The sequence below is a fragment of the Lycorma delicatula genome, chromosome 12 (genome assembly GCF_047948215.1).
Source record: "Lycorma delicatula isolate Av1 chromosome 12, ASM4794821v1, whole genome shotgun sequence".
Classification (NCBI taxonomy): Eukaryota; Metazoa; Arthropoda; class Insecta; order Hemiptera; family Fulgoridae; genus Lycorma; species Lycorma delicatula.
The window spans coordinates 31,281,520-31,306,224 of NC_134466.1; the positions used below are offsets into that span (position 1 = coordinate 31,281,520).

The 24,705-nt window shown below is 29.3% G+C and overlaps 1 protein-coding gene across 1 annotated transcript in view; it reads right to left on the reverse strand.

Moving 5' to 3' along the window:
* Positions 1-201: 201 nt before the first annotated feature.
* Positions 202-24,705, reverse strand: part of LOC142333292 (protein takeout-like) — a 43,678-nt gene continuing 19,174 nt past the window's right edge. Inside the window, exons 2-6 of the mRNA XM_075380316.1 lie at positions 20,525-20,620; positions 7,663-7,810; positions 5,964-6,097; positions 4,747-4,899; positions 202-1,705 (exon numbers count right to left, since the gene is read on the reverse strand). Of these exons, the coding sequence (XP_075236431.1) occupies positions 1,548-1,705; positions 4,747-4,899; positions 5,964-6,097; positions 7,663-7,810; positions 20,525-20,546 (615 nt within the window). The 5' untranslated portion in view covers positions 20,547-20,620 and the 3' untranslated portion in view covers positions 202-1,547. The remainder of the gene's footprint in view (positions 1,706-4,746; positions 4,900-5,963; positions 6,098-7,662; positions 7,811-20,524; positions 20,621-24,705) is intronic.

Genomic DNA, 24,705 nt, shown 5'->3' on the forward strand with positions numbered 1-24,705 from the left:
AACTCGTATCCCAGTTCTCTGTGCTTGCAGTCCAACCATCTCTGAAGATCAAGGATCAGCCTGTGGGTCCACCTGCCCTTTAAAGACTGATCCCAAATTCTGATGATACTGTCACCTAGAATATACTACAAAATTAAAAAAAATTGGTGAAATGTAACAAGCTAATGAAATAGTATTGTTTTTTCAATTTTTTATTTATTTTGTTAACACCAGTATATAATTGAATTCAATTCATAAAAAAACCAATTATCGTAAAACTTAAAAACAAAAATAAAAATAACACAATTTTTTTTCTTTTATTATTTTTTTTCAGTACTGTATGAATGAAGTCTCTTTGAAAGTTTACTTAAATTTATTAAATAAATAAAAATTTTTTCATATTCAAAATCACAGGCTAATTTTATAATAATCCAGAAATCTCTGAATTTCTGAAACAGCTTTGTTTAGTTGCAACTTATAAGTAGCTGTATTCCTTTTTATAAAGTTAAAAAGAATACATTTAGCTGGATACTTATTAGATTCTTATGGATGAAATTTCTTTTAATTAGAATCCATTAAGAAATTGTGGGTAGGATATAGAACTGAGAGACCAGTATTATTAAAATTTAACTGTTACAGTTTTGATTTGCTGATCTATTTAACTCTGAAAAATCTAACACTTAATCACTACTGTACTCAAAACACACACTAATATATATTAGTATTACAACAATCTGTTTGAAAGCGGTACATAAATTTACAGTACTCTCAATATCTACTTCAGATAGAACCTCATTGTTGAAATTAAAATTTAAATCATACAAGTTTAATGAGAATGAAACATTTTTTTATACTTGTTACCTTGAACTAGACCTCAGAGTGAGAATTGATTTGTGTTGTTACATCTTGTGTTACAAGGTGTAGAGACTTATATGTTCTCCGAAGTAATGCTTTAATGTCTTGGAGTATTCATGATGAGAGGTAAAGTAACTAATAAAGGTTAGTCAGTTAAGTTCCAGCCAGTAATAATTGTTAATACTTGTTAAAGTGAAGAAAAACTTGTTGCTACAATGATTCAAAGGAGCAAACGAGAGAGTATTTCATTCATCATACTATAAGGTGACGCTTATTCTTGGAAGCACAGTCCTGGTAATACATGATGAGTTTCATAGCATAAAAACTAAAGTTAATCAAATCATCTCTAGTAGCTGTCAATAAAATAATGATGCTCAATATGATGGTATGCTTAGTATTGTTTGCCAGAATTTTTTAAAAATCATGATAGTAAATGGAGAAATATTCCGATGATCTTGTTTTCATATGCGTTGAGTAGAATTAATGATATCAGTAATAACTTTGTATTTTATATAAAATCTACTATTTTAACCTTTTTTTTACCTTAAATACAATGTCATATATATACAACATTTCAATACAGGTTTAATTATTTACAGCACAATTTAGTACATTAAGTTAAATTTACCTGTTAATTTAAATTTATATATAAAAAAATTAACAATAAAATCTTCACCTTTTGTTTTTAAGGTACTAATTTTTACATCTTATTTCTATTCATCTTCTGGTAACCAAAATTTTGTTGGTATTCTTCCAAAACTGTCATTCATTATTTTCTTAAATACTAGTGCTAATGATTCTCCAATATTATCTTTTAATTCATCGATTATTTCTAATGAATTTTTATTTATAAATGTATTTACTGTGTGTCCTGAAAAAAGGAAAACTTTTATAAACATCATTTTAACTTGTTTGTATAAAATAAAGGAAGTATTGTGATTGTAAAAAATGTTGGTTTTCAGATTGAAATGAAAATTTCCATTTTGACCATCCCTGAATCCATTTTGACTAGTTTTGGCATGACATCTGTACGTATGTATGTATCTCACATAACTCAAAAACGATTAGGCGTAAGATGTTGAAATTTTGAATTTAGGACTATTGTAACTTCTAGTTGAGGGCCTCCCTTTTGATTATATTTGAATGGACCAAAAGTGTCCAAAATTTTTGGACACTTTTGGATTTTGAACCTTTTCTTAACGCAGTAATAAACCCTCATTGAGAGCTTTTCAACAATATGCCATAAGTGGTACTTATTTTCCTTGGTTCCAGAGTTATAGCCAAATATAATTTTAATTAATGAAATATTAATTAATCTTGCAAGGGGAAGACACGTCGGTTCAAATCAGACTTCATTTCCTTTTTTTTAATTTTTTTTTTTTTTAATTTAAATATATTGATTTATTAATAATTATTAATTTCAGACGTTATTAATGAAATAGAATTTTAGTACTTTTCATTTCAAAAAAATGTGCATATGTAATTTAATAGGCGTACAAGGAAGTAATGTGTTGTTCAAATTTTTTATATATTTTTTGTATAATAATATAAACAAAATTGCAAATGGAAGATTGATGGACTGGTAACAGTTTTTGAAAATTATTTAGTACAAAAATTTCTTGAGAATATTGTAATATTTTTATAATATTTTTGATTTTAAGTCCACCTTCAGTGTTTTCCAACCTGTGATGATAAACATTAAAATATTAATATTCAGTTTAAAAAAATCTGATGTGTACATCACATGACTTCCTTGTACACCAGTTAAACTAGAAGTACATAAAATTTTATTTCACTAATAACTTCTGATTTTTTTTATTTTTATTATTGAATTAAATTTTTACAATTTTTTTACAATCGCTGGTTAATAATTATTAATAAATAAGTATATTTAAATTTAAAAAAAAGTTAAAAAAAAAGGAAATGAAGTCGGATTCAAACCGATGTGCTTTCCCCTTGCACAGCACAAAGTATTGTTAATAATTATTATTAATATTTCTATTACTTTCATGTTCTCATTCCAATCAACAATAAAACTCAAAAAAAATGTGTTATATCAAATCTTGTAAATAAAGATTTTCTTATTCAGGTATTGATTGAGATACTGAAATTTCTACTTAAAAATCATGCAAGAAGTGTTTTGGGGGCAATTTGCATTAGCAGTGGTTAAATCCTACAGTTAGTTAACATGATAAAAACTTTATCTATTTTAATTGTCATAATGTTATATTTATATTTACTTCAGCGTTTAAAAAATAAAATTACATTAATGTTAAAAAGCTTTCATTCATTTTAAAAAGTTGTTTTCTGAGGAAGGTAGTGGTAGAGATGTTCCAATTCATTTCATGACACTATATGCCTTTATTTAAACAAGACTTGAGCAATTACATCACCATGTCTTGTTGTCTACTAAACTTTGCTAAGGTCATGCTTACATTATTCATGTACTTTAAAATTTGTTAATATGCTGAATATTATATGTTTATTCAGTTTAATATATATCATATGTGACAGCTTCCATGCAATAACAAGCCTCATATATGGGATGGTAGAACGTATGTTCCAAAACATAACATTGTAAATTACATTCATTTCATCAAATTTACAAGACCGATTAAAAGAAAGCTTACAACTGTGGGTTGTTTCTTATTCACGGCTTACACACACAACTTAATTTTAAATATTTATCATTTTATTTAAATGTAATATTTTTTCGTTTATTAAATTTGGTGATTCTAACTAAAACATGCGCCATAGTTTTTTTAATTCATACAGGTGTGGTGATAGTAGCGGCGACGGTTGGCAGTAACTAAACTAATGTAAAGTTACAACTTACATAGAACAAATTTTGTTCGTATGGTTGGCAGACTGGTGTAACCACGATACTTAATGCATCAGGTACAAAGTCAACCAGGTGATCGAGATCAAAACCCAGCCAAACCAAGTTACTTTTTTTACACTTTAAATATTATTCATTTATTTAATTCTACCGCTCACCTGTGACATCACAGCATAGCAGAAGTTTAGAGCATTTTTTGAGGTGGGAATGCAATTTAGCAAAAAAATTTTTGGAAATATTATTTTCTAATTATTAACAAATGTACGTAAGAAAAATATGACCTTAATTAGGTGAAATCTCGAGATACTGAGGGTGACTATGCACACAGGGTGATACATGTGCATATGAACATTAATATCCGGAAAATTTCCATCTGGTTTTTTGAGTTCCTTAGAGGTCAAAACATCAAGATCCAGTGAAAACCACATATGCCCAAATTGGACTGATTACAATACTTTTCCTTCTAGAGCTATAACTCTGCTACAGTACTACCTAGACAGGAAAGTAAAAGAATGTGTAAAATGTGTTTTGTTTCGAATATAATTTTGATACAATAACTAGAAGCCTTTATTAAATACAAATAAAAATGAGGTAAGTATTTGGTATTCGGTAGTCATATCATGGACCTGAGTCTCAAAGTATACCAGGTGAAATGCCACTTTTTAGCGATGTCATGAAGAATAACTTAACTAGAAATTTTTTTAAAGATCAGTTACACAAGAAATTTTTAAAAGATCATAAATAAACAATATAACTACTTTAGGACTAATCAGAGCATACAAAAGAAAGAATAAATCATATACAACATCAAAGTCAGAAATTTGGCATCTGGTATATATTATGCAGGTAGAAGATTAGATATGGTTAATAATCTAAGGATTGACAGACAGTAGTAGCAAATGTTTTAGGTTTTGGAACTTGAAAGAATCTTGTCATTTTCAAAACAGTTTCAAACACTTTCAAAGTGAAAGTTTTTTGGCAAATGAAAACGTACGTAAATTTTAATTTATATAATTCTTTTTAAACTCATTAAATAAATAAAAATATTAACTGAATATTTTGTAAACACTTACCTAATACTTTATTACCATTAAATAAATTATCTAAATGTACTCGACATGATGTCATTCTGAAATTTACATGCATATCTGTAACTTCCATTACTTCAACATCATTTGGCAGCCGTGGAAATTTCACTTTCATAAATACATCTGTGGTTACATTTTCTGTAAATTAATAAACTATTTGTTTATTCTAATATATTAAATGCATAACTAAATGAAATATATTAGTTAATTAGAAAACTCCATTCATTTGTTTGTAAACCAGATGAAATGCAGTTACTTAAATAAAATGAAATCCTCTTTTAATTTATACTTTTGATATTTCATATGTTTGTATATTAGTGATGTTATAACCAAATGCATTTATCTGCAGTCTAGTGTTTACAAAGCTATGTTTTTAGATATGGATTTCTGTCTGTTAGACATAAACAAATGAGTCACTGACTCACAGCGCTTGCTCAGTATTGGAGGATATATTTAGGCAATAACAGTGTCCTTCTTCACACACCTTTCTAGGAATTCACAATATCTTTCATTAAGAAATACGATAACAATGAATAATTAATGTTAAAATAAAACATAGGCCAGACTAAGTTAAAACAAATTTTATGTTAAAGGCCCAATCTTTTTGTCTCCCAAAAAGCAGTACCGGAATGGTGTTCCAGCACCAGTGCACTCCTGGTCAAACTTAAGGGTTAATAAATTGTTAGTACTTATTTTTAATTTGATATCAAGTTGTAAAAGTTTAATTTTTAACTAGAATTTAAAAAAAATATTATTTTTTTCAAAAAAGTAATTTTTATATTTTTACATTTTAACTTAAACAGTTTTTCTTTTTAGTTGAGTAATTTGCTTCCAAGTTCATCAACTATCACCATATCTACTACATCTTACGGTTCAAAACATATTTTTTTTTATTAATTAGGCTTGTACTTGGGAGAATGGAGTGGAAATTCTGTAATGAATAAAATATTCCATGCCTCTTTGGTATTTGAATCCGAGACCTTCCAGGTGAAAGCCTAAGGTGCTGTCATTCCACCATCTTGGCAAAATTTTTTTATTAAACTGCAACAATATAGCCATTAGCTACTTTTGAAGATGATTTATTTTTTATCTTATTAATACTTTTTTGATTAAAAAGATTTGACTTTTAATTGTTAATTATTTCAAAAATAGTATGATGTAATTAGTTTACTGAATATAAAAAGAAATTGTAAAATACTTACTGAGTAACAATTTAGCTTCTCCAATACCAACTAATGGTAATAATAAAATATTTCCTTGTAAATCATACTGTGATTCTGTTTTAATAATTGGTATTTGTAATGAAATATTTAAACCTCCATTTTTCAAATCCAACCTGAAAAAATTAAATAGAGTTGTTACAATAGCGTGCAAATTAATCCAAACATAGATGTTATTTACTAAAACGTAACTGTATTTAGAAAAAAATCATACCTGTAAAATTTGTGAATATCTAGTTATTAATATGTCCTCCTTTATTCTTAATTACTTCACATACACAATTTGACACTGATTCAACAAATTTAATACACATGTTTTTGTTTGATTTCTTCATTGTAAAACCATACCAATATTATTGTTTAATGAGGTCAACTTTTGTGATACAATTCATTCTTGAGAGTCGTTTTTTGACGATTGCCAAAGATTTTTAATTGGGTTTAAGTCTGGGGAGTTGCCTGGCCATGGAAGTACTTTAATGTTTCAACAATGTTGAGTGAATCAGAGTCTTGATACAGTATGACCGGCGATTAACTCTCAGAATGATTGCAGAACAATTAAATTTGAACCATACCACAGTCCATCAAATTTTGACAAACAAACTGGACAAGAAAAATGTTTGTGCAAAATTGGTCCTACAAAACTTCACTGTTGAACAGAAAAACAATAGGGTGAAAGTGTGCCATGATCTTCTAGGGCGAATTGAAACTGATGCTGATTTTCTAAAAAATATTATTACTGGTGATGAATCTTGGATATTTGAGTACAACACAGAAACAAAACGCCAGTGGCACACCAAATTCACCACGTCCCAATAAAGCAAAAATGAGCAATTCAAAAATCAAAACCATGCTAATTCATTTCTTTGATAGTATGACATTGTCCATAATGAGTTTTTCTCTACAGGACAGACTGTAAATCAATATATTTTCCGAGAAATTTTTGAAAGACTGTGGAAAAGAGTTGTACATGTGAGACCAGACATCAAATACACCTGGATGCTGTATCATGATGATGCACCTCGTCATACTGCACTCTCAATGAGTTTTTGGCAAAGAAAAACATTCCTGTAGTTCCTCAACCACCTTATTCACGTGACTTGAGTCCCTGTGACTTTTTCCTGCTCCCGACTTTAAAAAACCACCTCAAAGGACACCATTTTGGAACAGTAGAAAACATAAAAAAAAAGTTAACTGACCATGTGAAGGATATTCCGATTTCTGAGTTCCAACACTGTTATGAAGAGTGGGAAAACCATTTGAAGAGTTGCATGACTTCCCTAGGGAACTATTTCACAGGTGATAGAGTCCGTGTATGATTGGATTGTAAATAAAAAGTTTTTCTGAACCAGTCTCATTACTTTATTTACAGACCTTGTACATAAACAGTCTTTATTTTTTTATGGAAGAATGCATCATCCTTCGATGATGATGAATTCTTCTAAACCTGATTCAATCATTTGTACCACATCGAACGGCATCATAATACTTTGTACTCCAGCACTAGTGTCTGAAGAACCTTAACATAGAGTGAAAGCTAGTTCAGATGTAGGTAAAGTAATTTTCTTCTTTTAAAGAATCTACCGACAATTTATTTAAAAAGTATTTTTCTGCTACTACTACTACTACTACTGATGTTATATTTATTTATTATGGATTGCACTTTATTTTATCTATTACTTACCTGACATTTTTAGTTGTTGCATTACTAGGACCATGTGCATATAATCTGTTAAAATTACCAAGTAAAGTAACAGCACCATGCCCTTTTGTAATCCCAATTTTTTCTATGTAAAATGGTTCAAATCTAGGAATGGCAACTTCTGGTATACCTGTAACATTCATTAAAAGAAAAATAAAAGTGTACTTTGAGGAAAGTTATCTTTTGAGTTATTTATATTTTAATTAAATTTTATTTCAACACTTCCATAATTATGTCATTATGTAACTTAAATCACTTATGATACGCATTTCATACTTATGAAAGCGTTTCCCCAATACCTATTTTAAGAAAATTTAAATATATTATGATAGTGGCTCTTCCTCAAAGATTCTATACACCAACTTGGAAATCTTTTTTGCAAATTTAACTTCAAATGCATAACAATAGAAATTAAATTATCAACCATATTTTCTAGTTCTCTCACATTCCATACAAAAATTGGGCTGTTATATTGTAATTACTATTATTCTACTAGTGCAATTTAAAATAAGGACTTTATTGTTTTTTTAAGATAAATTATTAGACTTAGCATCATCTGAAAGGCACATTAGGCATTAAGCTTACTGAACTATCATTTAACTAGAAAAGGAGTTTTTGAGTTCGTCCATAGATAGCTCCTATATCAGATACCAAGATTGCAGTAATACTTTAGGTCCCTGCTTACTCAACATACTCCATATGTCAACTTAGCAGGATTACACCTACATCTCCACAACCAATAATGGGGAAGAAGAACCAATCGAGGATAATGTATAATGAAAAATTAATGAGATCCATGTACTTTACCGACTTGGCAAAACCCTTACTTAATTTTGCTTTTTTTTTTGCTACATTCAGTCTATTATGAATTTATTTTTCAGTTAGCTTACTGAAAAACTTTTATTCAGTTTTCTAATTTGTGTTTTTCCATCAAAATACAAGATACAAAATTATTATTTTTACTGTGAAAACAAGTAAGGAAGATGTTAATTCAAATAGGAGGTAACAATTGCTGGTTGTCTGGAGTGCTTAACCCAGTATTACATCAAAATAGAAAATATTATTTGTTTGGTACATTTTGTTAGAGCTAATCATTTTGTATAGATTCATTGTGTAAATGTTACTTTTTGTACAATTGGATTAAAACATAAAAGTCTGTGTCTTTATCATTGATGTTAGTATTTCATTTTTCTTGAACAAATGTAATTTCACTTTTTAGTTAAAAAGTATCTTTTTTTATGGCATTATAATATCACATTATACTGAAATGATTTTTTCATGTAATTTTATTTTATAACAAAATATGATCTAATAAAGTGAAATTTAGTCTCTTGATGGTGACAACCAATCCAGCAGTGGTTGAAATACTTAATACAAGGCTGTCAGAATGTGAGTAAACAATTTCCTAAAATTTTATCGGTCATGGAATTATTTTATAATGTATCAATTTTACATTCATTTTATGGAATAATAATATGTTTTTATAGTTGATATTGTCTATATTTTCTAATACACTTGAAAAAATTATTAAAAAATAAACTTTTAACTTCTTGTAAAGCATACCATATTTAAAAGTTTCAGCATGGTTTCAGAAAAAATTGTCTTTTGACACAAACATTTCCCAGCTTTTGGAAAATATATTAAATTCTGTACATAACAAAAAGATTCCATTTATAATATTTTGCAACCACGTAAAGCATTCAATTTGATTCCACTTTTTTTTGCTATTGAAAAAATGTAGTAGATGCTATCAAAGGAGCTGCTTACCAATGGTTAAAATCATCTAAACATATAATTGAAATTTCATCTTTTGATAAGATGCACATTTAAAATTTAGGTTCTTACTTATAGATCTGAAATGTAGAGTGCCTCAGGGAATTAAATCATTCTTTCTTAAAGGATATTGATTTGCAGTAAACCTCTTTTTTCTATAAATTTTGTGAAAAAAATATTGTGGCATTGCTATTGGATTTAGTCACAAAGATTAAGATTAGTTAAGGAGTAGAGTAGGCTGAAAGTATCTATGTTTTATTCACTAAAATTAAGAAAAGAATTTGTTTTATCAAATTTTTAATTCACCTATTTATCAAAATAAAAATAACAGAGTACAATCTTAATTTAAAGTTCTGCTCCAGAGTTACTTTAATCTGTCTAGTGGATGGTGAAAGTAAAAATTATTTGGGCTTCTATGACTTCACAGTCCCCCCAAAACTCTTTCTAGGTAGGTACATGTGTTTCTAGAAGAAAATGATGAAAGTTTTATGTGTTGGCATCGCCATTGGAAGTTCAACAACTTGCACCCTCGTGTACATGAACAAATTAATTAAATATTAATTGAACGTTCTCTCTGCAATCCTAAATCCTAGAAACATAGGAGAAAAAAGAACACTGGAAGACAGCATATGAAGAATGGAGAAAAAATCCAGAAGCCGTCCGACAGAAGTAACGAAGAGGCCTGCACTCTCTATTGTGATGCTTATCTGAGGGCTCACAGATCTTTCAAAGGTTACAGTTGTAAATATTTACTGTCAAAAACACAGGGAATCTGGCAAAAAGTAGAAAGAATACACAAAAGAAGCAAGAAGGCCATCCCATGACAGAACTCATTCCAGCTCAGACTGTTGAACCCCTCCCCCCACATCACCAACCCCCATCACACATTGTAAATTTGAAATATTCAAGTAAAATATTTCACATTTACAAAGGATTGGAATGCACTCCCATACTCCGTGCACCTGAAACTAAAAATAGATATATAAACCTTCACTAAAAATTAAATACCTGCAAGTTAAATAGAAAGACCCCAGCAGCAAGATACAGTGTCCAGGCTTTGCAATGAATAGGGGGATAAAATATTCACCAACGTCCCTGAGTTCCATTCTGTAATGTTGGACTTCCCTCCATCAATTACATTCTTGTAAGTTGTTGCTAATGGTGGATGTACAGAATTTGTTACACATTAATGCTTCTCATTGGCCCCATCCATCAAAATTTTGATAAATATTGTAGTATTTGATGTACACAAGTTCATCTTTTTTTTAGATGAAATATAGACATCAGAACCAGCGTCTATAAACCATTTTTTAAATTACTATATAGGCATTTAGTTTGGATTATCGTATCTTAGTTCAGAAAATCAGTAATGAGATGCTTTCATATTTCAAGAATCCTCTCATCGCCACTAAAATTAACCTTTTAAAAATTAGTCATTTCTTGTCAGTATTTATTCATTCCAATAACTTTCATAGGTTATATTTTTTAAAGTATCTTATGGAAATTTCTTGAAAAGGTATATCCCAGATGTTTTTGTTGGTTTTAGATTATTAAATTTGTTTTTTGCTCTTTTACAAAGTGTTAGTGATTGCTCTTTTTCAGTAACCTTACTGATCAAGGGTGCACTTGTAAATTTTCCAATTCGGGATCGTTTGATTTTGTATAACAGCAGATTGCAAGAATATGGTCCACAGTCTCAGGTGGCTTGTTACATGACAACCCTTATGAAAAATGCACACTCATTTCAATGTTTGCATTGATAAGAAGCAAAACTTGTCTTTTTCATGTCAAATGTTTAATTTTTCTTCATGAATTAGATTTTTAGCAACCTATTTTGTTACCTTCAGTTATGCCTACAGATAACCAAAAGAAAGGACCGCTTTCATGTAGTCTGATTTTTATAATTTAGTTTATATTTTTTGTGAACTCATTTTTAATAATATATCATTAAAAATAAAGTGAGGGTTTGAAATCAAAGCAAACAATTCTAATATCCTCAAAAACATATAATACATGAATAGTTGAATAACTTTTAATAGTTGAAACTGATCAGAGTACAAAATGGCTTGTTCAATTTATTATTTAAAAGAGTACTTAATAGTTTTTGATCAACAATTAATTTTTATTCTTGTAAGGTTTTATAAATATTGTTTACTAAGTTATTAAGAATTATTTTATTATCACTTTTCTTCTTTTTTTTTTTAAGTGTTGAACAATAGCATCTACTGATTATGTTTATTTAACACTTGAAATGACTAGTTAGTACAAATCTTAAATAAACATATGTAAACAGTTTTTGAGTGCTTTCTATTTCAAATCTTTTTTTAATTTTTTATGAATTGAAAACCATTTAATAAATAAATTTTTGGCTAGATTACAAATTGTCTGTTGTTTTTATTCTTATGGGTATATCATGAATAGTAGGTTTTTATTATAGGTTTCCTACTTCAGTTAACTACTATTTTCAATAAACTAATAATTTGGTTCGTTAATGAACTATAAATATTATTTAATGACAACATAAACCACGAACTGAAATAAACATCTTGTTAGATGGATATAATGAGATTTTGTGGATATACTACAGTATTTGGAAAAGCTAAAACTGTTTCAAAAATTTTACCTGATGAAAGTATGTCATACATACCATTACTTATTTGTTGTCATTTCTTATTTCTTGTTGATTGTTATTCCTCTTTACATTGTATGAGAGTCGGCTGATAAATTTTACACATTAGCATGCTACACAGAGACAAAAGGTACTGTCAAGTTGAGCGTGGCAGCACATAATAATTAAAATCTCCTCATAAAACCTGCGATAATGCATTGAAATCTGTTTATCGGTTTGTTTTCAGGCGCCGTTAAAATGGAGTCAAGTACAGCCAATATGTCAACATGATTAAAACAGCGTGCAGTGATAGAATTTTTAACAGTAGAAAATGTATATCCTACGAATATTTTTTATTGTTTAAAAGCAGTTTACGGTAGTGAAACTGTCGATAGAAGTACGGTGAATAGGTGGACGTTGAAATTTTGTGAATGTGAAGCTGGTAAAGCGACAATTGAGGACACACCTCACAGCGGACAACCAGTTTCTGTGATTGACGAAAAACATTGAAAGGAAGTGGATGATTTGCTTCAAAGTGACTGATGAAACGGCCAGCAACATATCATAATTCAGTTAGGCATATCTAGAGAACGAGTAGGCCATATTAAAATCTGTGCATGATGGGTACTGCGCAAACTCTCTGATGGCTCTCCTCAAGCAAGTTTGAGCGTATTCCGCATCCGCCATACTCGCCGGTTTTGATTCCGTGCGACTTCCACTTCTTCCCCATCTCAAAGTTAATCATTACACCACCGATAATGAGGTGAAGGAAGCTGTGGCCACTTGGATCATAGAAAAATCGCCAGAATTTTTCAGTGACAGAATGCAAAAACTTGTCACTGTTGGAAAAAGTGTATCAATATAAATGGGGATTATATTAAAAAATAAATACTGCATTTTGTAGCCAAGGTATTGTACTTTTATTTATTTTTTTATTTCATTCCAATATTTCTTTTTATTCCCATGCTACACACATATGTGCAAAATTTATCAGCCGGGCCTCATAACTCCATTGTTACTTTTTCTGTTATTCATTAATGTTAATTTTATTCTTTTTATTGTTTTTTCATTGAGACAAATAAATAATAAGAGATTAAATTTAAGTAACATTATTTTGAGAATTCTTTTCTTTTCCACATTTATTTTATTAAACATTTATTTTTATTTGTATTTTTTGTTATTAACATTAACTTTTTCATTAAGTTTATTCTTTATTAGCTTTTACTGCTTACAACAGTGAAGATCTTACACTTCTGCTACTAATGTTTCTTTGAATTAGTGATATTTGTCTTTAGATAAAAAGTAGTTGACTTAAAATACAGTAAAGGGTGCTTTTATTAATTACATTTATATTTTTTTACCTAGCCTTCCAACTTAAAAATCTCACAATTTAATATCAAAACAAATAACTTTATTCTCATTGAAACATATAATATATACATCAGAGTAATGGGTACTATACGTGTGCTAATCCTTAGATTAAAAGAAAATTTCTCGAGCATTTGCCTAGATGGATAAAGCTAGGAAAACTGTTATAAAATTTGAATTAGAATAGTATAAAAAAAAATACATTATTTATTATAAAATAAAGAAATAAAAGTGCTTAAATACAATTAATTAACATTTTAAAATATCAGTATATGAAAAAAGGTCATTTAATGTGCAAAAATATTAAAGAAATATAACAATTACAAAAGAAATAACAATTCGTAAGGTATTATTGATAATTATCTGAGCATATTCTTATGTTCATTTAAACCAAGATGAAGAAAATTCAGGTTAAACATTGTTTTTTTTAAAATTATTTATTATTTAAAAATAATCGTTCAGTAATTAATGGGAAGATTTTTTGAATGGTTTGGTAATTTTTAAAAAAATTGCAACAGAATCTCATACCTTTTCTTGTAAGTTATAAGACTGTATTGAGTTACACTAAAATGGTTATGTTTTATGGTTTGATTGAGGTTGATATGGTTTTATTTATATGAGGGTGATTTTTTTTCAAGATCTGATCGGTCGCGAAATAAAAACGTGCAAAAATCAGATGAACCTTTGCGCATATGTGTTGTGCAGCGTCTCTATTATGGCCTTCAATCACTTCGTTTAGTTCTGAACATGCAGCTAGCACATAAACATGTCTACAACAACAGCATCTCCCGCCAAGTGTGAAGTGCGTGCGGTAATTAGATTTCTTCAGCCTGAGGGGTGTAATGCAGCTGAAATTCATCGACGAATAAGTAATGTGTACGGTGAAACTTCAATGAGTGACAGCAAAGTGCGATAATGGTGCAGGAACTTTAAAGCAGGACGTGCAGATGTTCATGATGCAAGTGGTCAGGGAAGGAAGCAAGTTTCAACCGATGATCTTGTTGAGCGAGTGGATGAGGCAATTCGAGAAAATCGTCGGTTCACAATTTCTGTATTGAGTGATTCATTTCCTGAAATTTTAAGGTCAGCTCTCTACACCATTGTGAGTGAGATACTTCAGTACCGCAAACTGTGTGCGAGATGGGTTCACAAGATGCTGTCCGACCATCACAGAACAATGAGAATGGACGCCTCCCTAATGTTTGTCCAGTGCTACCACAATGAAGGAGAAGATTTTTTGAACAAAATTGTCACAGGGGACGAGACATGGGTCCATTTTGAAACTGAAGAAACAAAAGAACAGTCCAAACAGTGGATGCATTCTCATTCTCCCAGTAAACCAAAGAAGTTCAAGCGAACCTTTTCCAACAGAAAGTGTATGGCTACTGTGTTCTGGGACCAGAATGGAGTTCTCTTGGTGGAATTCATGGAATGTGGCACGACCATTACTGCAGCCTCATACTGCGTGGCTCTTCAACATCTACAAAGGGAAATTCAGAATAAGCAGAGAGGAATGTTGTCATCAGGCATCGTCTTTCTCCATGACAATGCTCGGCCGCGCACTGCAGCTGTAACAAAGAAGCTCCTGCAGCGTTTTCATTGGGAAGTGTTTGATCAACCACCATACAGTCTGGACTTGGCTCCATCTGATTTTCATCTTTTTGCTCACATGAAACGCTGGGTAAGAGGACAACATTTTGGCACAGACATCGAGCTGCAGACCATCATAGAAACATGGCTGAAAACACAGGTGGCTCTGTTCTACGAAGAGGGTATTGGAAAGTTGGTACCATGCTACGACAAATGTCTAAATTAGAGTGGCGACTATGTAGAGAAATAGTGTAACTATGTAAGTACTTGTTACAAATAACAATTTTTTATTTTCACTGTGGTTTTAATTTCGTGACTGATCAGACTTTGAAAAAAAATAACCCTCGTATAATAGATTATTCTATCTATTAAATATTGCAACAATTATGATACATTATGATCTTATGATATATTAAAAAATGATCTGACAGCCCATTTTTATATCTTGAAAACTTGCTCTGACTTTTTTAGTGAGCTGCAAGAGATGATATACTTTTAACATGTAGATAGTAACATAATAAATATTTAGTAATAATGAATGAAAAGCTTAGCATTTTATCAAGATGCTTCAAAGCAAAAGAGTATGGTTTAAGTTTAGTTACAAACAAGATAAATTTCATCATTCCATTGGAATTTGTTACGTAATAAAAAAACCCTGAACACATAAGAAGATGGGTAATTATCATGTGATTAGTAATATTATATCTATGTAATTAACTTAATGCAGCTGTTTTATCCATATCTGAAGTTCACATAGTTATAAGTTATCCAATGTTATTTTTTTGGAATTTCAATATTGATGAACTGTATTCATGTTTCAGCTCCAGTAACATCAAAAAAATTCACTTCCTTTGTTGTATTGCTGAAGAAAAGCTAATATATATATTATTAACTATTATATATATTATTATTAATTATTATATACGTACTTATATATTGTTCTTTAACAAAGACCCTGCTCAAAATTCAAACACTTAAATCATAACACCATCTTGTCTTCTCTCTCTTCAAAAAATGACACCACCCATTTTTTAAATCCCATGCTTTTCGTTTTATGGCCACCTGTAAATTTTTTGGTACTTGTGCACAGTACTTAGGAAAGTGCAATATGTCTGTAAAAATTCCATAAAGAGTAGGCCTTGAAATCTGAGGTAAAGTTTCACTACATTCAATAATTGTGAAGCAGGATTTATCATTAACAGCACATGTAAATTTTTCCACAAGATCATCACTTACAATGGATTGTTACTCTTCCTTCCACATTGTGCACAGGAATTCAGAGAGTGCTCCCTGAATTTCCTGTATCATTTTTTCATAGAACCACATTCAACATTCATTACAGTATTATTGTAAATTATGTACAGTCAACAATGGATCTTGTCTAGAGATATCCCTTCTTCTTGCAAATTACAAACAATGCGATATATCTCACAACTGGCAGGAGTTGCAATAGTTGCCTCCATATTTCACCACATATTACCCAACTAGTACAAAACAAAATGGCAATTGTATGTTCGAAGAGCTTAATTGATGTTTACTGTACATGCTCTATGCTGCTATGGAAACAATCTGTTTGTAATTCCTGATCAGAGATTAATTTATAAATAACCTACATGTATGGAGAGGAGAATTATTGATTCTCCTTTTAACCTAAGGGTTTGAGTTTATGAAGATGTGATTAACATGAACATCATTATGAAATGTTTTAGATAAACAAAGAGAATCCTTATACAATTATTTGTATTTCCTAATTCAATTGTTCAAATATAAAGCAGAATAATGCTGATATTGCTGTAATTGTATTGAGATTCTAAGAAAAATTAACTTTATGTAGTTCTAATATATTAATATCATTAGTAACTGACTGCTATGTAATAACATTATTCTTAAAATACTATGTTGGTTAGAATTAGAAAATAATTCCTGTAAATCATTCAACTAAATCATTACAATTAACTTGTAAAGGTTTATAATATAAAACTCATGTAAATAATTTTTAAAATAATAACTTTAAACGCAACAAAATCAAAGACTATGTAGGTTAAAAATCATGGCCACATCCAATATTCAAGTCTTTACAAAATAAGATACGAGATAAGATAAGAGACGGTTTATTCTTTGAGTTTGTATTACATCTGGAGGTTTTTGTATTATATATAACACATATGCCTGTATAATAAAGTACATATTTATTTTAGTCAAAATTTAATAAATTACTTCAGTTTTGTTAAGATGTACTACTGCAATGTATTATCCTGCAATTTCACAATGCTACAGTTTAAATTATACTTTTAACTTACACTCCTAACTCTTTATTTATCCTGGAAATATACCACATTAATTCTTCTGCAGTTTAGGCAGTCTTTTCTCTACTCTTTTTTGGGGACTATGTATTAATTGTAAATTACCTTCTTCAAGTTATAAACTGTACTGCTTCCCTAATCTGGTTATTAAGAATTTTACTGCAAGTTTCAATTTAAAAAAAGGATTCTACATTATTATATCTTAAAGCATAAGAAAAATATCTTAAAAACTGTAAAATAATGGTGTTAAAAATTTGAAATAAAACACTGCATGTTGGATTACTAACATACAATTATTTGTCGAACTATAAAAGGTTAATCAAGTAGTTTAATAATGAGAACTGATTTTTACAATGTATAAAATTAGGATCTACTCATATTTTTAGTACAGAGATTATTTGTTACTTTATATTATTTTACTCTCTGCTTGATGCTTGTTATGTATAAAATAACCTATAATAGTACAACTAATTACAGTTTTGTAGATAAACAAACCATCAGTGGCGGCTCACATCAACTGCAACACCCCTATTTCCACTTGATATTATCGATAACATTTAATATAATGAGTCCTTTTTTCCTTAATTCTTTCTTTATACTTGTACAAACTATAATCCTTAAGCTTAATGTCAGTAGCCATCCTCCAGTTTATGAAAAAGATACAAAAATCTCTGTATGGAACTCAGTGCTTCATAGTTCCAGCAGTGTGGTGTTTGGCTGTTGTGCACATGTGCACATAGGAAGCTGCATGCGAGGCTCCAAGAGAGAGAGAGAGAGCGCACTGTCGCTCCCACAGTGCCGACCCTGGCGTGCTGATAGAAGGTAGTTTTTTTTTTACTCTACGTGTGTATGAAAGTTCCTTGTTCGTTCCCTTTTCTAGTTTAGTCAGTGGAAGGAATATGAAAGTGGTTTAATTGTTTTTTTCAGAAGTGATCGGAAGATGGCGGAAAGCGAGGGCTCTTTGATTGCCGAATCTGTTCAAAAACACACTGGAAGGGCGAAAGAGAAGGTAATTAGTAAAAACTAATTATGTACTTGTTTCTGTGTACATAGAAATTTAAATTAAGCACCGTTGGACTATAGTGTTTTTAAGCAGACATTCTATTAAGTTATTATCTAATAACACTAAAAATTATTATCTGTACTGACATTTTATTATTTATTCGGTTAAATCAAATATGATTTGTAAGCACATTGTGCTTAAGAACCATGAACCATATTCTTGACTGTGATAAAGTGTAGAATTAGATTATTATCCTGCTTTCAGCTATTCTATATGATTCTTTTTTTCAGTTCTCTTATTTTACAGAAAACTTTAACCATGACCTTGAAAAGGCCCAGAAAGAAATTTTCTGAGCAGTACCCCCACTAATTTTAGCTATGAGCCACCACTACAAAACATCTACAAATCTTATAATTTTTAAAACATAGTTTAATCACAAAATGGAGTAGAAACATAGTAAGATTCATAAGTAAATAATGTGCTAATTGATGATAACCAGTAATTAATTTTGTAGTGACACATCCATACTTATATTTTTTTGTAATAGCATAATCATTTGGCAATACCATGCATTACTATGCATATTGTTTATAGATTTTACAGTTTTTAGCAAGATCTAACAGCATTGTGGACTATCAAACTATCAGTACCATTTTTTAAATTTTAGCATCTGTATGAAAATATGATATGTAGACAGCTGAAATAATTGTTGTTATCAGTTTAAATTACAATAAATTTAATAAGTTTATGTACAATAACATAACAGAATATCAAAATATTTTCTGAAGAATTATCATAAACGTGATCGTGGTTAATCTGTTGCTAAATTGCAGGCTGTAGTGGGAAGTGGTCAACACAAAACTGACTTTATGCTGTATCTAAATCAAATTTTTTTTACTATTAAATATTATAGAAGGATTACAACTGAAGGTTGTAATCCTCCTGTAATTACAACTTTAAGTTGTGAGGACACTGAGAATAACTGCCTCATAAGCCCTATTTCATATAGAATAATAATAGATAGGTCATAATCTTTAGCATATATGCTCTCTTTGATTTTGTTGCACTTAAAGGAATTACTTTAATGACTGCTTTAACTATTGTCATGGTTATACATTCTAAAACCTTTATGGTAAATTGTAATAATTTAATTTAGTTGCTTAGGAATTTTTTTCTACCTTTAACCAATACAATATTTTAAGTATAATATTACTGTAACAGCAGTCTACATTTCATTAATTACAATAATATATTAGAACTCTACAAAAAAAATTAGGGACCAAATACAGATATTATAATCTATCCTAGTGATGTTTTATTGCGGGAGGCTTGGTTATTAATTTATTTAACAAGCATCTAGTTGACTATAGTTAAAAAAATGAAAATTTCTATTCTTCAGAAGTGTTAATAAACTGCTTTTGATGTATAACTGCTACATCAATAATATTCCAAAAATTTCATACATTTCAGTGATGAATTTTTATTACTCTATTCTATAAAATTTGATGATGTGTCTAATTATATTTTGAATCACAGCATCCATACAATAATTCCATACTGAAAACCTGATTGAATAAATGTAAAATAAACTGCTCTAAGTAATAATGGAACTGGAAGAATTTCCCATATATTTATGAATATGTGAATAAATTTATTTAAATGCTTTATTTTATTACTTATTTGCACGTCTCATAAATGTTGATCGACTGATTAGTAATGTAGAAACTTTATTAGTCGTAACACAGTCACTTTTAAGGCAACTTCATGGTGTTATAATTTTTGAATTGGAGTTTAATATTTATTTGGGGCTGGGTAGAAGCATACTTTATAAACATCATATAGTCTGTTTTATTTTCATTTTGTGTCAATAGATTAATGTCCAATCATTTTTTGTAAATTCCATTCTGCTAATAATTTGATCTTGTCTCCCATATCTCTTCAAAATAAAGAACAATATCATAAGAAAAAAAGTAGTATTTTACAATATCCATAATTTATATTCAGAAACCCCTTAATGTAGATTATAGAAAAATTGGGAATAAAACTGTTCCTGTAGTGTATAATACTATGATATTGTTTTAATATATGTACTGTTGACCTCTATTAAGTTACATGAATTGTATTATTTTAATTTTAACAGTATATGAGATACAGAAGTAAAATAATAATTAAGATAAAATAATCATTAGATATAAGTACCATTAGCCATATATGGAAACATATTTTGAAATGTATCTCTTATGCATGTATTTACTAATGGATCTTTCCGTCTGCATGGTTTCTTTATCCATTCAGCTGAAACATAAAAAAAGAATATAATTATTTAAATATATTTTTACTCGTAAATACATTTTTATACAGAAATTTAAAATTTACCTTACACATGTATATTAGTCAAAATGTTCAACTTAATGATATATTTGTTTATTGTGCCTCAACAGGTAATGGATTTTAATAAACTTTGCAGATAGTTGTATCTTTACCCTTATTTGAATCTAGAATATATGAAATTTAAGAAAATGAAACTATAAAGTTCTTGGTACAGATTTACAAGAAGATAAGAAGGTGGATGTCACAATGAAGTAATCGAGCGGTGGATAGTGGGAAGAAGAAAAAATGGAAAACCTGCAACTGGATGTTTGCGTATTGTTTTGAGAATGCTATGTACAACTTTTAAGTGTAACTAGAATTCGATGGTAGATGCCAATATTAGAGGTAAGTAGAGAACACTTTTAAAATACAGAGTATGATAGATGTTTCTATATAATTTTTGATTATGTAAATCTTTTGAGAATTGTTGGCTACAAATGACCACTCTTTGTTGTACAATAATGAAATAGGAACCAAATTTTAAAAAAATGTAAAAACTATCAATTTTATTATAAGCAATTTTTAAATAAAAATGAATCGTTAAAGTCAGGTTTTTAAAAAGTGGTAAAATGGGCTATATGTCAAAACAATATCACGTTTTTCTTTTAATATTAATAATTACACTAATTTTCATTGCTCCAATAATTTTTTTGTTATATAAAAAAATTGAGGCCGTTTTTATTAAATTAATATACTTATATTCTAATTAATAATTTATGAAATCTCTTTGCAGTATTTTAAAAATCTCCAATTAAATAATGATAGTAGTTCCTTCAATAAATTCATTAGTTATTATGAAGCAATAGTTTGTAGTAGGCCAACAGGTTTTAGAAGAAATCTAGACACTGATAATTATGATACAAAAAATAAATCAGATTTCTGTGTGTCCATATAATAACTTTGATTAAATTAAGCCATCTTACATGGGACCACTATTCATGAATTATTGTATAATGATACCTGTATAGATAAAGCTGTTTTTAATTAAAAATACTTTTATTCTTTTGAAAGATTCATTTTCTTCTTCAGTCGTAATAATTTATAGTTGTAAGTTTAGAAATAAAAAAAAAAAAATGTAGTTGTGGAGTAACTTCCTTATAAAAAAATCTCTCTTTCTTTTTTATAATCAGCTACTGGAGGTAAGTTTTGGAGTGACCCTTGTTTTTTATCTCATTTCCAAAGATATTTGAATGAAGTGTATTTCCATTTATTTAGAAACTGATTCAGTTTTGTGTGAAAATTATATGTAGTATTTTTTTAAAAATTAAATATCAGAATTCTGTTAAATGAGGTTTGCTGTCTTTTACTTATATTTTATTCAAAATACAAAAAAAATCTTAAAAAGAATCTTAATAAAAAGATTATTTTTTGTAGATTTATCAACTCTGAGATCTGATTTTCCTATGGGTGATTGTCAATAGATTACACACCTTAAACTCCATCATTTATTATAATGATTAAAATAATCCAGTTTTTTTTTTTACTTCTAGGCATTAAGTAGCAAATATAATGTCAAAATATTCCACTCTTATTTATATTATTTGGATAAACCCAATCAAAAAAAGCGAAAAATGAAATATTCTAAAATTCAAACCATTACAATTATAGTAGAAGATAACAGTTCAATGGCTTCAAAATTGAGTTCCCCTTGTCTTATTACCCCACCTTCAATTAAAAGAGAATTATGACGTATAAAAAAAGAGCATCTTTAATTTATCTGTAGATAATAAGAATAATATTTACTTTCAGATTAAAAAAACAGAAACTGATATTAAAAAAACCATAAACAATCCTAAAATCTTCTGTCATTTAAAAAAACTGAAAAAGAAATCGTAACAGAAAAAAGCTGAAAACTATTGCATGACTTTCCCAGCTATTAATAAAAATTAAAATAATTATATCTAAAAATATAATCATACATTTTTTAGAGGTGGGGAATAAATTTGAAGAAAGATTTTTCTAAAGGTATTCCTATAAAGGTTAAGCTTAACAAATCTTCTAAAGTAAAGTTTTATCTAAATCCCCTTCAATTAAGGTTAAAATAAGAAAAATTAAATTAAAAAGAAATCTTTCTACATTTTTGGTCCGGGTCTATAATTTAAAAAAAAACTGGACTTTTCTTGATAGCTCTATATAAGAAGTATAAAATTTTAAAGAATTTTTGAAAAATATTTAAACCAAAGGGAGATAGAGCAAAGAACAAAAAACATATATGTCACTTTTAAGAGTGGGGGTTGATTTTTTTAATTGTATAAAATGCTTTGTAGGTTATAAATTTGTTTTCTTCACAATATTCCTTCACCCTCCTAATGAATTTTGAAAAAAAAATGATTAAAAGCCCACGTATAGAAATATTTGAATTAAATTTGAAGTGAATCTGTTCAGTCAATCCTGAGATAAAAGATCAAAAGCAGTGTGAGACGCATATATGTATGTTATTTTGGTCTAGATGAACTAGTTGGACCCTAAAATGTAAAGATTTGCAAAAAACCTGATACCCCATTTTTGACATGGTCACCATACTTATCCCCTTAATATAGCTATTCTAGCTGTATTCTCCAGGAAAGTAAAATTAAAACTGAATGACACTTATAAATAAATTAAAGTTAGTTTTTACTACATGTTAATAAACAAGGTTGTAAAGAATAAATTCAAATTTTTAATCCCAAAAGAAAACCCAACTCTCTCACTCTTCTTATTACAACTGAAAGGTCACATAGTTAATATATAACATGTAAATAGATGTATGTTTCTCTTTTTTGTTTATTTTTTAATTTTCAGTATATCTGGAGAAAGTTTTTATTTAAAAAATTTATTACTTTCATTTTTGTTTATTTACATGTATGCATATATTGTACGCAAAAAAAAAATATATATATATATGTGTGCAGAGAGAAAAAAGGAGGCAAAACTGTGTGCATCCATGTGTATGTGTGCGCACACGCATGTATTCTCTCATACAGTTTTGTAATTTTTATTTATAAACTTTCTAATTCTAATTAATAATTTAAAAATAGTTTGGTTAAATTAAGTATATACTGAGTGATGATAATAAACCCAACGGGTTGGTATAGTGGTGAACGCGTCTTCCCAAATCAGCTGATTTGGAAGTTGAGAGTTCCAGCGTTCAAGTCCTAGTAAAATCAGTTATTTTTACACGGATTTGAATACTAGATCATGGATACTGGTGTTCTTTGATGGTTGGGTTTCAATTACCCACACATCTCAGTAATGGTGGAACTGAGACTGTACTTCATTTATACTCATACATATCATCCTTATTCATCCTCTGAAGTATTATCTGAACGGTAATTACCGGAAGCTAAACAGGAAAAAGAAAACGTGAGGATCTTAAAGCTGAACCCATAATGAAACCGCTACCCAACACTATTTATGAAAGATTCTCACACAACTAGCGCGACTAGTGGATGTATATGTTACTAGTGATTGTTGCAGCCATTTGCACTGACAAGTACAGTATTGTGAGTGCAGTTGTTTTTGTGTAAAATGTCTTATTCAATCCAAGACAGGATAGCTGTAGTTGAGGTCATTTGTTTCAAGAATCACGTCAAGTATTCGTACAAAAATTTCGAAATGTCCGTATCCCACCGAAGAGTAGCATATATGGTTTAGTTAAAAAATGGCATACAACAGGTTCGGTTTCAAATGCAAAATGAAATAGCAACCTTCTGTTAGAACTCCAGAGGCCATTGCCGATATTGAAAGAATTACTGCCAGTCCAAAAAAGTAACTACGCAAGTTATCCCAAAAATCTGATGTAAAATACACATCTTGTAAAATTCTTCACGAATTCAAATTGAAACCATATCGTGTTACAACTGTGCAACAACTGAAGGAGACAGACAAACCAAAACGAATTGATTATTGCAATGGCTTCTCGAAAACATTGTTGATGGACAGATAGACCGGATATCGTATTTCATGTCAGACGAGGCATGATTTCATTTATCTAGCCATGTTAATTTGCAGAATATGAACTGAAGGTGAAC